We start from the raw sequence: 16357 nt of genomic DNA, 5'->3' as shown, positions 1-16357 counted from the left end.
CCCTTACTATCCAGAAAGTCCATTGCTAGGAGGAGCAGGAGACAAGGAATTTGTGGCCATTACTTGAACCCATTACTACGTAGGATCAGTGGGTTCAGTGTGTGAGTGTTCAGATGACGTGCGGGTCAGTGGAGCCTCCGTTGAAGACAGTTACGTAAGAGTACAATGGGACCTTGATCAGATGAGCTGAGGGGCCGAGGAGTGGCAGATGGAGTTTAAATGTAGACAAACATGAAGTGCTGCATTTGGAAAGGCAAATCAGGGCAGGACTGATACACGTCACGGTAAATTCCTGGTGAGTGTTGAGACCTTGCAGTGCACGTTCATAGGTTCCTTAAAAATGGAGTTGCAGGTAGCCAGCATGGTGAAGAAGGTGTCTGGTATGATTGTTTTTATTGGTCAATGTATTGAGTGTAGGAGTTGCAGCTGGACAGGACATTGGTGAGGCCACTTTTGGAATACAGTATTCAATTCTGCTCTCCCTGCCACAGAAAGGATATGTGAAACCTGAAAGTGTTCAGATTTACAAAGATGTTGCCAAGATTGGAGGGTTTGAGCTGTAGGGAGGGGCTGAACAGGCTGGGGCTGTTTTACCCGGGAGCGTCGGAGGCTGAGGGGTGACCTTGTAGAAGTTTATAAAATCATGAGGGGCATGGAAAAGGGGAAATAACCAGGTCTTGTTCCCAGGGTAGGGGAGTCCAAAACTGGAGGGCATTGGTTTAAGGTGAGAGGGGAAATATATAAAAGGGATTTGAGGGGCAACGTTTTCACGCAGAGGGTGGTATGTGTATGGAATGACCTGCCAGAGGATGTGGTGGAGGCTGGTACAATTACAACACTTATAAGGCATTTGGATGGGTATATGACTAAGAAGGGTTTAGAGGGATATGGGGCAAGTGCTGGCAATTGGGTGTAGATTAATTTAAGATATCTGGTTGGCATGGACAAGTTGGACCGTAGGAACTTTTTCCATGCCATACAGCTCTATGATTCTATAATATGGTGTTAGTAAGTGTGTGGGTGATGTGTGGGTCAGTGGATATGGCGTGTGTGAGTGTGTGGGTGATGTGTGGGTCAGTGGATATGGCGGGTGTGAGTGTGGGTGGTGTGTGGGTCAGTGGATATGGTGTGTGTGAGTGTGGGTGATGTGTGTGTCAGTGGATATGGTGTGTGTGAGTGTGGGTGATGTGTGTGTCAGTGGATATGGCGTGTGTGAGTGTGGGTGATGTGTGGGTCAGTGGATATGGTGTGTGAGTGTGTGGGTGATGTGTGTGTGTCAGTGGATATGGCGTGTGTGAGTGTGGGTGATGTGTGGGTCAGTGGATATGGCGTATGTGAGTGTGGGTGATGTGTGGGTCAGTGGATATGGCGCGTGAGTGTGTGGGTGATGTGTGGGTCAGTGGATATGGCGTATGTGAGTGTGGGTGATGTGTGGGTCAGTGGATATGGCGTATGTGAGTGTGTGGGTGATGTGTGGGTCAGTGGATATGGTGTGTGTGAGTGTGGGTGATGTGTGGGTCAGTGGATATGGTGTGTGTGAGTGTGGGTGATGTGTGGGTCAGTGGATATGGCGTATGTGAGTGTGTGGGTGATGTGTGGGTCAGTGGATATGGTGTGTGTGAGTGTGGGTGATGTGTGGGTCAGTGGATATGGTGTGTGTGAGTGTGGGTGATGTGTGGGTCAGTGGATATGGCGTATGTGAGTGTGTGGGTGATGTGTGGGTCAGTGGATATGGTGTGTGTGGGTGTGTGGGTGATGTGTGGGTCAGTGGATATGGTGTGTGTGAGTGTGGATGATGTGTGGGTCAGTGGATATGGCGTGTGTGAGTGTGGGTGATGTGTGGGTCAGTGGATATGGCGTGTGTGAGTGTGGGTGATGTGTGGGTCAGTGGATATGTCGTGTGTGAGTGTGGGTGATGTGTGGGTCAGTGGATATGGTGTGTGTGAGTGTGGGTGATGTGTGGGTCAGTGGATATGGTGTGTGTGAGTGTGGGTGATGTGTGGGTCAGTGGATATGGCGTGTGTGAGTGTGGGTGATGTGTGGGTCAGTGGATATGGCGTGTGTGAGTGTGGGTGATGTGTGGGTCAGTGGATATGGTGTGTGTGAGTGTGGGTGATGTGTGGGTCAGTGGATATGGCGTGTGTGAGTGTGGGTGATGTGTGGGTCAGTGGATATGGCGTGTGTGAGTGTGGGTGATGTGTGGGTCAGTGGATATGTCGTGTGTGAGTGTGGGTGATGTGTGGGTCAGTGGATATGGCGTGTGTGAGTGTGTGGGTGATGTGTGGGTCAGTGGATATGGCGTGTGAGAGTGTGTGGGTGATGTGTGGGTCAGTGGATATGGCGTATGTGAGTGTGTGGGTGATGTGTGGGTCAGTGGATATGGCGTGTGAGAGTGTGTGGGTGATGTGTGGGTCAGTGGATATGGCGTGTGTGAGTGTGTGGGTGATGTGTGAGTCAGTGGATATGGCGTGTGTAAGTGTGGGTGATGTGTGGGTCAGTGGATATGGCGTGTGAGTGTGTGGGTGAGGTGTGAGTCAGTGGATATGGCGTGTGTGAGTGTGGGTGATGTGTGGGTCAGTGGATATGGCGTGTGAGTGTGTGGGTGATGTGTGAGTCAGTGGATATGGCGTGTGTGAGTGTGGGTGATGTGTGGGTCAGTGGATATGGCGTGTGAGAGTGCTGTTTAGTAATGCTGCAAGTCTTGAAGAGAAGCCAGTAGTGTGGGCCTGGACTGAAGTCTGGATCCCATTTAAACCATATGCTGCTGGTGAGGAGGCCTGCTGCGTCACAGTATTTGAGACAAAGTGAAAATGCAGCTCTGTGCAATCCACAACACCAGTTCCTTTAGAATATGATCTCCCGATCCACGCTTTCAGAGTGAGGGAAGGCGCCGCAGTCGGAATTTTCCCCCACTTCTTCCCTAAAGTTTGCACAGGAGAAAACTGATGCTCGTGCCAGCGAAGAAATATCTGCTTTCTCGCTTTGTTTTCAGTGTTTGAGCTGAACCTGAGGATTAATGCTGAAATGTACAATGTTTCGTGGCTCCTTTGCAAGGCATCTGGCTACATAGGCTGCTTCGGATAGTTTGCCATTCAACCTCAACTTTTCCTCTTGCATGGATCCGTGACCCAACTTGGACCTGGAATATGTAACAAATCTGCTCTGGATCACAATGCCTTGCTTACAAATTGCGAGACATTCTCAGTAATTAGACTCGGAGGGCAAAGAACTCAGATGCTTGAGAAGCAATGTAATGCTGAGCTGTTTGCGTTCACCGCTGTAAGGTCTCCGAGTGTGACCAGACAGCGATTGTGGCAGTCACGATTAACTCTTTAGATCAAAGGAGTCACAATGAAGCTGCTGTCTGCTGTTTGTCTCCATGTCATCATTCTTTCACTTCTCCATCTTTTGCAGGGTGTTTACGAAGAACATGACGCCAGGCTGGTAGGTGAACTTTGATCGCGACACCAATTCCTGGTCAGATATTTGCCAAACACCCGAGTGTAAAGTGTCTCCTAGTTTGTGCACTGCATGGAAAGCATTCCTGTCAGAATATACAAGGAAGGGCACCCGATTTATATTGGTTGCTGCTTGTGCCCTCTGGGACCTCAGTTTATTTTGCATGTCCCATACGCGAGAATTTATTTTTTTTAAAGTCGCAGAAGGCCTTTCAGTCCCTCAAGCCCGGTCCACTGCTGTTACCCAGTGCCAACATAAGATGGGATATCCTTCTTTTAATTGTTTTATACTTTTACAGGGTGTGTTGGTCACTAACAAGGTCAGTATTTGTTGCTCACCCCATAGCTGCCCCTGAATAGAGTGCCTGAGGTAATCTCAGGACAGTTAAGAGTCAGCGATAGTGCTGTGGGTCTGGAGTCACATGTAGGCCAGACCTGGTAAAGTCAGTGGATTTCCTTCCCTCAAGGACATTAGCGAATGAGATGGATCGATACCACAACTGATAATAGTCTCATGGTCACCTTTACTGAATTGAGCTTACAAATGGCAACTGAATGAATTGAATTTCAATTCTGCTAGCTGTCAAATTGGGACTTGATCCCATCTCCCTTCAGATCATGGCAGTGAAGGCGGCGTTTGGTATGCTTTCCTTTATTGGTCGGAATATTGAGTACAGGAGTTGGGAGGTCATGTTGCGGCTGTACAGGACTTTGGTTAAGCCACTGTTGGAATATTGTGTGCAATTCTGGTCTCCTTCCTATTGGAAAGATGTTGTGAAACTTGAAAGGGTTCAGAAAAGATTTACAAGGATGTTGCCAGGGTTGGAGGATCTGAGCTATAGGGAGAGGCTGAACAGGCTGGGGCTGTTTTCCCTGGAGCGTCGGAGGCTGAGGGGTGACCTTAGAGAGGTTTATAAAATTATGAGGGGCATGGATAGGATAAATAGACAAAGTCTTTTCCCTGGGGTTGGTGAGACCAAAACTAGAGGGCATAGGTTTATGGTGAGAGGGGAAAGATTTAAAAAGGACGTAAGGGGCAACTTTTTCATGCAGAGCATGGTACGTGTATGGAATGTGCTGCCAGGGGATGTGGTGGAGGCTGGTACAATTGCAACATTTAAAATACATTTGGATGGGTATATGGGCCAAGTGCTAGCAGTCAGGACTAGATTAGGTTGGGATATCTGGTCAGCACGGATGAGTCAGACCAAAGGGTCCATTTCCGTGCTGTACATCTCTATGACTCTCTGACATGAGAGCAGATGTTGGCCATTCAGCCCATCCAGTCTATCCTGCCAGTCAATGAGATCATGGATGACCTGATATTCCTCAACTTCCACTTGCCTGCCTTTTCCCCACATAACCCTTGACCCCTTCCTGACTAAAAAAGTCTGTCTCCTCAGCCTTGATTACACTTTTAATGACTTATCCTCAAGGGCCCCTTGTGGAAAAGAATTGCAAAGGTTCAGAAACCTATTGAGAGAAAAAGGTCCTCCTCATCTCTATCTTAGATCGACGTCTCCTTATTCTGAGATTGTGCCCTCTAGTCTTAGACTGTCTCACAAGGGGAAACGACTTTCCATATCTACCTCAGCTCCCTAAGAAACTTGTCTGATTCAGTAAGACTGCCTTACAATCTTCTAAACTCCAATCAGTACAGGCTCGGCCTGTTCAATCTCTCCTCAACAGACAGTTTCTCCATATCCAGGGTCAACTGTGTGATCCGTTTCTGGACTGCCTCCAATGTCAACGTATCTTCCCTTCATTCAGGGGATCAAAACCGTACATGGCGTTCCAGCTTTGGTCTAACTAGTGGCTTTTCTAACAGGCATGATTCCTCCTTTGTCAAGCTAATGCTGACTTTGCTTCATCGTATTTATTCCCAAACACTCTGCCCGCACATCGTTTTTGTAATAGATTCTAACGTTTTCCCAATGTCAGCTGTTACACTACCTGGCCTTTTGTTACCTTTTTGTTTGAAATCGCCCTCCCTTTTTAGAATCGATTCGATTCGATTCCCTACAGTGTGGAAACAGGCCCTTCGGCCCAGCAAGTCCACACCGACCCTCTGAAGAGTAACCCACCCAGATCCACTCCCCTACCCAATATTCACCCCGACACTATGGGGTAATTTAGCACAGCCAATTCACCTGACCTGCACATCTTTGAACTGTGGGAGGAAACCGGAGCACCCGGAGGAAACCCAAGCAGACACGGGGAGAATGTGCAAACTCCACACAGACAGTCGCCCGAGGCTGGAATCGAACCCGGGTCTCTGGCGCTGTGAGACAGCAGTCCTAACCACTGAGCCACCGTACCACCCAAAATAGGAGCAATCTTCCAATCCTCTGTGACTTTCCCCAAATCTGAAGATCCCTGAAAGACTTTAGGGGTGGCACGGTGGCTCAGTGGTTAGCACTGCTGCCTCACAGCACCAGGGTCCCAGGTTCGATTCCAGCCCTCGGGCGACTGTCTGTGTGGAGGTTGCACATTCTCCCCGTGACTGTGTGGGTTTCCTCCAGAGATGTGCAGGGCAGGTGAATTGGCCATGCTAGATTGCCCATAGTGTCAGAAGGAGATGGGTCTGGGTGGGTTACTTGTTGGTTTGGGCTGAAGGGCCTGTTTCCACACTGTAGGGAATCTAATCTAAAAAAAAACTACCAAATGCATCCACTTTCTCTGTTGCTACCTCCTTTAATGTCCTAGAACTCAGGTCCAGGGGGCCTGATCTTTTACCCATTAGCTTCCCTAGTAATGTTTCTCCAGTGGTTATTGTACTGATGTCTTATCTTTTCAGCCGTCGATTATTTAGTAATTTTGGAACGCTTCCATTGTGAAGACTGATGCAAAGTATTTAGTTAACTTCTCTGCCACTTCCTGGGTCCCCATTATTATTTCCAAAATCTCCTTTGCTCAGGTAAAAACAATGACTGCAAATGCTGGAAACCAGAGTCTAGATTAGAGTGGTGCTGGAAGAGCACAGCAGTTCAGGCAGCATCCGAAGAGCAGTGAAATCGACGTTTCGGGCAAAAGCCCTTCGTCAGGAATACAGGCAGAGAGCCTGAAGGGTGGAGAGATAAGCGAGAGGAGGGTGGGGGTGGGGAGAAAGTAGCATAGAGTACAATGGGTGAGTGGGGGAGGGGCTGAAGGTGATAGGTCAGGGAGGAGAGGGTGGAGTGGATAGGTGGAAAAGAAGATAGGCAGGTAGGACAAGGCTTGGGGATGAGTTGGTTATGGAGGCAGGCACTGAGGAAGCAAATGTGGCTGTGGTAGCAAGTCTGTTTCAGGACATTGTTGAACAGCTTCAGGGCAGAGGAGATGACCTGGGAGTTGTAGTGGGAGAGGGACTGGGCCTATATTCACCTTGGCCTCTCCTTTCCCTTTTTATATATTTAAAGGAGGTCTTACAGTCTAATTTGGTTGACTTTCTAGTTTAGCCTTAAAGATCTTTGTAACCCGTTTTAATTTTTCTTTGGTGTCACTTGGTTAGTTTTAAAAACAGTTCTGGTCTCCTCTCCTAATAGACCTCAGATTTGCTGGTCAGTAAGAGAACAACTGTATCACCGGCCCCCTCTAGTGGTGTCAATCTCTCACTTCAGAAGGTTGAGCTGAAAGACTTCTCTAAGACACTACAACACAACCCGAGCATCGCGTGTAAGAGGTACAAACTAGAGAGTCCTTTCAGAGTCATAGGGTCATACAGCACAGAAACAGAGCCTTCGGTCCAGATGACCAGACATCCCAATCTGGCCTAGTCCCATTTGCCAGCACTTGGCCCGTATCCCTCTAAACCCCTTCCTATTCATATACCCAACCAGATGCCTTTTAAATGTTGTAATTGTACCAGCCTCCATCACATCCTCTGGCAGCTCATTCCATACACGTACCACCCTCTGCGTGAAAAAGTTGCCTCTTAGGTCCCCTTTCCCTCTGGCTAATGCACCTAACACTGTGGACAATTTAGCACGGCCAATTCATCTGGCCTGCACATCTTTGGACTGTGGGGGGAAACCAGAGCACCCGGAGGGAACCCTTTGCTGCCAATCAGCAGCTGGCAGTTTTGTCTCTTAAATAAGGAAGCTGAAGAAATCAAGGCCCGACACATAGCAACGTGGGAACAGCAGGAGGCCATTCAGCCCCTCGGGCTTGTCCTGCCATTCAATGAGATCTTGGCTGATCTGTGGCCTAACTCCATACACCTGCCTTTGGTACATCTCCCTTAATAACATCGCTTAACGAAATTTTATCCATCGCAGCTTTAAACTTAACAACTGACCCAGCATCCACTGCCATTTGTGGAAGAGCGTTCCAGACATCTACCAGGCTTTGTGTTGTCAAAGTGCTTCCTAACATCGCTCCTGAATAGTCTGGCCCTAATTCGCTCAGATTCCTGGAAATTCCTACAATGCGCTCAGATTCCAGACTTGAGCACTAAATCCAGGCTGCTTGGGTTACTGCAGTACCAAGGGAGTGCCATTCTGCCAGAGGTGCCACCTTTCAGAAGGGATGTCGAACCACTTGGGTGGGCACAGCACAGTTTGGAGAATGGCAGGAGAGTTCTCTTGCTGCCCTGACACTTATCCCTGAACCAATACCACTTGGTCATTGCTGTTTGTACATGCACTCTGTTTGCAAAGTTGGCTGCTCCATTTCTGTACTTTACAACAGCGACCTGTATTTCAAACGTAGTTCGCTGGCTCTGAAGTGTTTTAGAGGTGGCGAAAGGCGATACAGAAATGCAAGCGCTGTCATTTGTTGATTCCCAGTGTGTTTAGTCCTCTAGGAGAAAGTGAGGACTGCAGATGCTGGAGATCTGTTGCTGGAAAAGCACAGCAGGTCAGGCAGCATCCAGGGAACAGGAGAATCGACGTTTTCGGGCATAAGCCCTTCTTCAGGAATGAGAAAAGTGTGTCCAGCAGGCTAAGGTAAAAGGTAGGGAGGAGGGACTTGGGGGAGGGGCGTCGGAAATGCGATAGGTGGAAGGAGGTCAAGGTGAGGGTGATAGGCCAGAGTGGGGTGGGGGCGGAGAGGTCAGGAAGAAGATTGCAGGTTAGGAAGGCAGTGCTGAGTTCGAGGGATTTGACTGAGACAAGGTGGGGGGAGGGGAAATGAGGAAACTGGAGAAATCTGAGTTCATCCCTTGTGGTTGGAGGGTTCCTAGGCGGAAGATGAGGTGCTCTTCCTCCAGCCGTCGTGTTGCTATGGTCTGGCGATGGAGGAGTCCAAGGACCTGCATGTCCTTGGTGGAGTGGGAGGGGGAATTGAAGTGTTGAGCCACGGGGTGGTTGGGTTGGTTTGTCCGGGTGTCCCAGAGGTGTTCTCTGGAACGTTCCGTTTAGTCCTCTGCCAATTCCTTCTCCTTTGTCAGACCTGTCCTTTGACACTATCTGATCTGACATCGAACGCAAGGCCGTGAATGGGCAGACATGAATTCCTGGTGCGTCACTACTCCAGTCTGCAGCTGCTCTTATTCCCACATCCTGGAACCTGCATCCTTACCTCCTCCTGTGAGCTCAACCAATTCAACTTAACGCTGCCCTCAACCAAGTCACATCCCAGCATCTCCTGCACTGAAGCGACTTGCACTATTTTGGACGTGCATCGGCTCATCTGTTACTGGAACACTTGCCCATTGCCTCTGCTACCTCTAGACATGACTCTTCCATGGAAGCCCTCTTTTCCAGACCTCGCTGGCCTGTTCTCTGACCTGCCAATCCACTATACCTTGGCTCCTGCCTGCGAATCATCTCAAGTTTAAAATTCTCGTCCTTGTTTGAAAACCCCATTGTCCGTGACCCTGCCTCCTCCCAATCTCTGAAATCCCCCTCCAAACCCACAGCCCTCTGAGATATTGCCACTTATCCAACTCTTGATTATCCCCAATTTTAATCAGCATTGAGTATCGGAGTTGGGAGGGCGTGTTGCATCTGGACAGCACATTGGTTGAACCACTTTTAGAATACTGCGTAGAGTTCTTGCCTCCCTCTTACAGGAAGGATGTTGTTAAACTAGAAAAGGTACAGAAAAGATTTACGAGGATGATACCAGGACTGGAGGGTTTGAGTCACAGGAAGAGGCTGAATCGGCTGGGACATTTTTCCCTGGAGCATCACGGGCTGAGGGGTGACCTTACAGTGGGTTATATAACCATGAGGGGCATCGATAAAGTCAATAGCAAAGGTCTCTTCCCCAGAGTAGGGTAGTCCAAACACTAGAGGGCATAGGTTTAAGATGAGAGGGAAAAGACTTAAAAGGGACCGAAGGGGTGAAGAAATGATTCATTGTCACTTGTATCTTGGGACAAGTGCTGTGTTGCCACAGACCAGTGCCATTTTGTGGTACAAAAGAATAAAAAGAAAGTAGTTAAATAGAGTTTAAATGGGATGGTGAGTGTATGGAATGAGCTGCCAGAGGAAGTGGTAGAGGCTGGAACAATTACAGCATTTAAAATACATTTGGACAGGTACATGGATAGACAAGATTTAGAGGGATATAGGCCAACCACAGACAAATGGGACTGGTTCACTTTAGGAAACCTAGTAACACGGACTAGTTGGGCCGAAGGGCCTGTCTCCATGCTGTATGACTCTGTGAGTATTAGCTGCTGAGGCTCTAAGCTCTGGTATTCCCTGACTGAACCACGCCGCCTCTCCGTCTCATTGTCATCCTGTAAGACACTCCATCTCTTTGAGGATGTTTCTGGTCATCTCAGCTGACATTGCCTTGTGTGACACACTGTGCAACTTTATTGTCTCTATTAGTTATTCACAGAATGTGGGTGTCACTGGCCGGGCCCAGCGTTAATTGCCCGTCTCTAGTTGGCCTGGAGAAGGTGGTGGTGAGCTGCCTTCTTGAACCGCTGTGGACCTTGGTGGGGATGTAGAGACATCTACAATGCTGTTAGAGAAGTGTTTGCTGGAATTTGACCCAGCGACACTGAAGGAGCAGCGATACATTTCCAAGTCTGGATGGTGAGTGACTTGAAGGGGATCTTGAAGATGGAGGTGTTGCCATGTATCTGCTGCCCATGTCCTTCCAGTTGGAAGTGTTTGTAGGTTTGGAAGGTGATGTTGAAGGAGCCTTCCAAAATCACATAATTGCTCTTGGCATCTTTGTCCATATGTCAAAGGCCAGGCACAAACCATGGCGTGTTGGTCCCATGACTCTGCTTTATCTATTCTGCAACATTTAATACATTCTAAGGAAACAATAGATCGGATTTGTCCCAGCCTGTGAGAGTTTGAATCTTTGTTCGGGATGAGAGGCTGGTTGAGATGCTCTCAATGATGGGACTACAAATGCTGGAGGTGTAACTCCACATACCACGGTCCTTCATGAGAATCTTTCAGAGATAACAGAGTGAAGATTTCTCCAGGTCTTTGGAGAGTTGGGGATTTTGCCTCCTCTATCACCCCACTCCAATACCTGGATATTTCATCCGGGGATCTGACTTAACTTTCATTTTTCTCTTGTGCATTTGACTCTAGTCCTTGAACTTCGCAGAAAAATGCACTCGCTTTAAAGACAGACTGGACGCCAGTAACTGACAAGGAATGCCTCAGCTGCTGCGCTTTTCCAGCAACACACTCTCAACTCTGATCTCAGGAATTGGCAGACCTCACTGTCTCCAAGGAAGAAACTGAGCCCACCTTGATAAAATGAAAAAGTGAATCTGCTTCCGAAGCACGGACTCGGCTTCCAGATCACACAAGTGTGTGCCTAAGTAAATCAATACAACAAAACATGCTGTGTTATAAAGCTCTTGGGGTTAAATTGATGTGGTTATTGTGAATCCAGCATGATCTGGAATGTGTGTCTGCAAACTCTAATCAATGAGTGCCCTCTGCTGTCTGAGGGAAGAATTACAACAACGAATTTCCTTAATTCCAAAGTGTGTGACTGTTCCAGCTCAGAGTGGTGAGGGAAGCTCATACCAGCCTTCCTAAATGGTAAACACTCCTGGGGAACAAACAGCCAGCTACTGCCCACATGATTTAAAGTCAGCATAATCCTGGACACTGGCAGCGACAGTCTCATCTTCCCTTCATCCCTAAGATTTAGACTTTGTACAGCTCTTGTACTTCATGCCCCTATTAATAAAGCCGAGAATACAATATGTTTTATTAATGGTGGCTCAGTGGTTAACACTGCTGCCTCACAGTACCAGGGATTTGAGTTCAGTTCCACCCTCGGGTGGACTGTGTGGAGTTTGCACATTGATTTGAATTGAATTTATTGTCATGTGTACCGAGGCACAGTGAAAAGCTTTGTCTTGTGAGCAATACAGGCAGATCACAGAGTTACGTTGCTTAGATAAGTAAATAATAGGTAAACAGTGGCAAAAACCAAAACACAGGTACAGGCGAATGTTAAGACTCTGTGAGCCCTACAACAGTTGGGTAGAAACTGTTCCGAAACCGGCTGGTGCGTGTGTTCAGGCTTCTGTACCTTCTCCCCTTGGTCGAGGTTGTAGAAATGCATTGCCAGGGTGGGATGGATCTTTGAGAATGCTGGCGGCCTTTCCTTGACAGTGGGGCCTGGTAGATGGTTTCTGTAGATGGGAGGTTGGCCTTTGTGATTGTCCAGGCCGAGTTCACCACTCTCTGTAACCGTCTCCAATCTTGGATGGTACAGTTGCCATACCAGTAGTTGAACAGCCCGACATTCTCCATGTGTCTGCTTGGGTTTCCTCCGGGTGCTCCAGTTTCCTCCCACAGTCCAAAGATGTGCACGTCAGGGTGGATTGGCCATGATTCGTCACCCCATTGTGCCCAGGGATGTGCAGGCTATGTGGGTTAGCCATGGGAAATGCAGGGTTACAGGGATAGGACGGGATACTTGATGGGCTGAATGGCCTGCTTCCACACTGTCAGGATTCTATGAACTGCTGTCCTGCAGCTGTCCTGCCATCTTCAACGCTCTGTGCACATAAACACCCAGGTCTCTCTGCTCTTCATGTTTTCCCAACCAAAGTGCATCAGCTCACACTTCTCTCTGCTGAACCTCACCCATCACCCGTCCACCCACGCCACCAACCTGTTAGTATTCTTTTGGAGTTCCAAAGTGTCTTCCTCACTGTGTGCAAGCTCCATGTCATCTGCAAACTTTAAAACTGCTTCCTGCGCACCAAGGTCACGATCATTAATATATAACAGAAAGAGCGGGGTTCCAAACACCGAGCCTGGGGACACTGCACGGCAAAACCTACCTCCAGCCCCAAACAATATCCATTGACCATGCCTCTGTGTTTTTTTGCCTTTCAGAAGCAGAAGAGGGCAAGTTTAGAACAGCAGATCAGAGCTGCTTCCAATGTGAGGGAATTGCTGTCAATTATTAATTCCTCGGACTGGAAGCGGTGGAAATGCCACCAAAAATTAAAGTACCTGGCGGGATTTGACACGCGATCACGATCGACCAGGTTCGCTTCTCTGTACTACGACGCAGACACACTCAAATGTAAGACCCCTTCTTTCCCAAGCCGCGTTCCCTTCCTTTCTCTTTTACCCGCTGACCCGGGGAATCGAACTCACTCTCTGTTTTCCGTGCAGCCATCGATGAAGAATGGCAGAGGACTCAGTGCGTCCCCAGGGAATCCTGTGTTGACGTTGCTAAGGAACTTGGACGAAGCACCAATACATTCTTCAAGCCCCCGTGTGTGTCGGTGTATCGGTGTGGGGGCTGCTGCAATGAAGAGAGCCTGGTTTGCAAGAACATCAGCACATCCTACATCCACAAAGAGGTGGTTGCCATATCTCTGGCCTTTTCTACACCGTTTACAGTGTTGCTTTATGGTCCTAAGTCTTTACTTACTCTAGATACTGGTTGGCTGTTTTGAGAGCACAGAATACGTGCTAATCTTCAAAAGCTTCCAATTCGAGATTTCATTGTACCTTCTCTTTGATGACAGCTTACAGCAATGCCTCTGTGTTTTACTGGTTAGTTTCAGGAGTGGTATTGTAATTGAGCTTTGGCAAACGTCAGCTCTTTTCTCTCCTTCCAGATGCTGCCAGACCTGCTGAGATTTTCCAGCATTTTCTCTTTTGGTTTCAGATTCCAGCATCCGCAGTAGTTTGCTTTTATCGTGGTATTGTAATTGTTCTCCTGAGAGCATCAGACTGGGTGTCCAGCCCGCAGAGCTGCCTGCCACCCATCACAATCCACTTCCCCTTCCATTTATCCATAATAGGTCTGATACAGTCATAGAGTCATAGAGATGTACAGCACAGAAACAGACCTGTCAGTCCACCTTGTCTATGCCAACCAGATATCTTAACCTAATCTCGCCCCATTTACCAGCATTTGGCCTGTTTCCCTCTAAACCCTTCCAGAAGCCTCTTAAATGTTGCAATTGTACCAGCCTCCACCACTTCCTCTGGCAAGCTCATTCCATACACACAGCACCCTTTGTGTGAAAATTTGTCCCTTAGGCCTCTGTTAAATCTTTCCCCTCTCACCTTAAACCTGTGCCCTCTTGTTTTGGTCTCCCCTATCCTGGGAAAAAGACATTGGCTATTCACCCTATCCATGCCCCTCATGATTTTATAAACCTCTGCCAGGTCACCCCTCAGCCTCCCATGCTCCAGTGAAAAATGGCCTAGCCTGTTCAGCGTCTCCTTATAAGTCAAACCCTCCAGTCCCAGAAACACCATTGTAAATGTTTTCTGCACCACTTCAAGTTTAACATCAACTTTCCTTTGGCAGGGAAGCCAGAATTGTATGCAGTTTTCCAAATGTGGTCTCAGCATTGTCCCACACAGCCACAACATGACATCCCAACTCCTGTACTCAATGTTATGACTAATGAAGGCAAATGTGCCAAACACCTTCTTCACCACCCTGTCTACCTGTGACGCCACTTTCAAAGAAGTACGCATCTGCATGATGAATGCTGGGGCCTTAAGGAATTGTAGAGAAACAGAGGGATCTTGGAGTTCAGGTTGACAATTCTGTGAAAGTGGAGTCCCAGGTAGACAGGCCAGTGAGGAAGGCTTTTGGCACACTGGCCTTCATCAGTCAGGGCATTGAGACACAATGTTAGGTGTAGATAGTGTAGATGATAGTATAAAATTAAAAGGGCATTGAATATAGAAGTTGGGAAGTTATGTTGCAGGACGTTGGTGAGGCTGCACTTGGTGTATTGTGTTCAGTCTTTGTCACTTTGCTATAGGAAGGATGTTATTAAACTGGAAAGAGTGCAGAAGAAATTTACAAGGATGTAGCCAGGACTCAACAATCTGAGTTACAGGCAGAGGTTGGGCAAGCTAGGACTTTTTTCTTAAGAGTGTCAGAGACTGACGGGGTATCTTATAGAGGTGTATAAGATCATGGGAGGCATGGATAGGGTGAATACACTCAGTTTTTTTCCCAGGATTGGGGAATCGAGGACTGGAGGGCATCAGTTTAAGGTGAGAGGGGAAAGAACAAAAGGGAACCTGAGGGGTAACTTTTTTAGACAGAGGGGGTTAGCATGTGAAATGAGCTGCCAGTGGAAGTGGTTGAGACAGGTATATTAACAATATTTAAAAGGCATTTGGACAAATACATGAATAGGGAAGACTTAGAAGAATATATGCCAAGTGCAGGGACATGGGGTTAGCGTGGATGGGCCTTTTGGTCAGCATGGACCAGTCTGGGTCAAAGGGCCTGTCTCCATACTGTAGGACTCCATGACTGTATGCACCCCCAGGTCTCCTTACGCAGAAATTATCTCCACTACTATTAAACGTAGAAGTCCTGCCCTAGTTTGCCTCAACAAAATGCAACACCTCACATTTATTTAAATTAAGGCAGCTTATGTAAGGTGGAGGAAGTAAGGATCTAGCACAGCTTTAGAGGATCACAGGCTTGCTAGAAAGGAGCTCAGAATTGGACTGAGGAAAGCCAGTTTGGGGCATGATAAAGGCTTGGCAGGAAGGATTATAGAGAACCCAAAGACATTTTACTCATACATGAGGAATAAGAGAATGATCAGGGAGAAGGTAGGGAACTTGTGCATTGAGTCTGAGCAGATAGGGGAAGCCCTAAACGAGTTTTTTGCTTTGGTTTTCACTAAGGAAAGGGACCTTGTTGTGAATGAGAACTTCCAGGAGCTGGGAAATAGGCTTGAATAGATCATGATTCATGAAGTTGATGTGCTGGAAACTTTGGCAAACGTTAAGATTGATAAGTCCCCAAGGCCAGACCAGATTTATCCTAGGCTGCTCTGGGAAGGGAGAAAGGAGGTTGCTAAGCTGCTAGTGAGGATCTTTGCCTCCTCACTCTCCACGTGAGTTGTACCGGAGAATTGGAGGGAGGCAAATGTTGTTTCTCTTTTCAAGAAGGGGAATAGGGAAATCCTTGGCAATTACAGACCAGCCAGTCTTACGTCTGTAGTCAGCAAGGTTTCGGAAGAGTTCTGAGGGAAAGGATTTATGACTATTTCGAAAAGTATAGTGTGATTAAGGACAGTCAGCATGACTTTGTGAGGGACAGGTCATGCCTCACAAATCCTATTGAGTTCTTTGAGGAGGTGAGGAGATAGGTCCCTGAAGGTCGAGCAGTAGATGTGGTGTATGTGGACTTCAGCAAGGTATTTGACAAGGTTCCCCATGGTAGGCTCATTCATAAAGTCAGGAGGTATGGGATACAGGGAGATTTGGCTATCTGGATACAGAATTGGTTGACTGATAGAAGGCAGAGAGGGTGGTTGTAGATGGAAAGTATTCTGCCTAGAGGTCAGTGTTGAGTGGGGTCCCGCTGGGCTCTATTCTTGGGCCTCTGCTCTTTGTAGTTTTTATAAATGACTTGGATGAGGAGGTTGTGGGGTGGGTTAGTAAATTTGCAGATGACACAAAGGTTGGAGGTGCTGTTGATAGTTTTGAGGGCTATTGCAGGCTGCAGCGCGACATAGACAGGATGCA

General features: G+C 47.8%; 1 protein-coding gene across 1 annotated transcript in view; it reads left to right on the top strand.

Moving 5' to 3' along the window:
• The first annotated feature begins 2790 nt into the window (after positions 1-2790).
• The window catches only part of vegfd (vascular endothelial growth factor D), a 32650-nt gene continuing 19083 nt past the window's right edge, over positions 2791-16357 (top strand). The window contains exons 1-3 of the mRNA XM_043700299.2: positions 2791-3444; positions 12722-12914; positions 13007-13197. Of these exons, the coding sequence (XP_043556234.1) occupies positions 3352-3444; positions 12722-12914; positions 13007-13197 (477 nt within the window). The 5' untranslated portion in view covers positions 2791-3351. The remainder of the gene's footprint in view (positions 3445-12721; positions 12915-13006; positions 13198-16357) is intronic.

This window comes from Chiloscyllium plagiosum, unplaced genomic scaffold (assembly GCF_037043375.1).
Source record: "Chiloscyllium plagiosum isolate Xiang-an unplaced genomic scaffold, Cpla_swu_hap1 HiC_scaffold_12, whole genome shotgun sequence".
Taxonomy (NCBI): domain Eukaryota; kingdom Metazoa; phylum Chordata; class Chondrichthyes; order Orectolobiformes; family Hemiscylliidae; genus Chiloscyllium; species Chiloscyllium plagiosum.
Note: the sequence above shows the minus strand (reverse complement) of the source record. Positions and strands in the feature narration are given on the sequence as shown.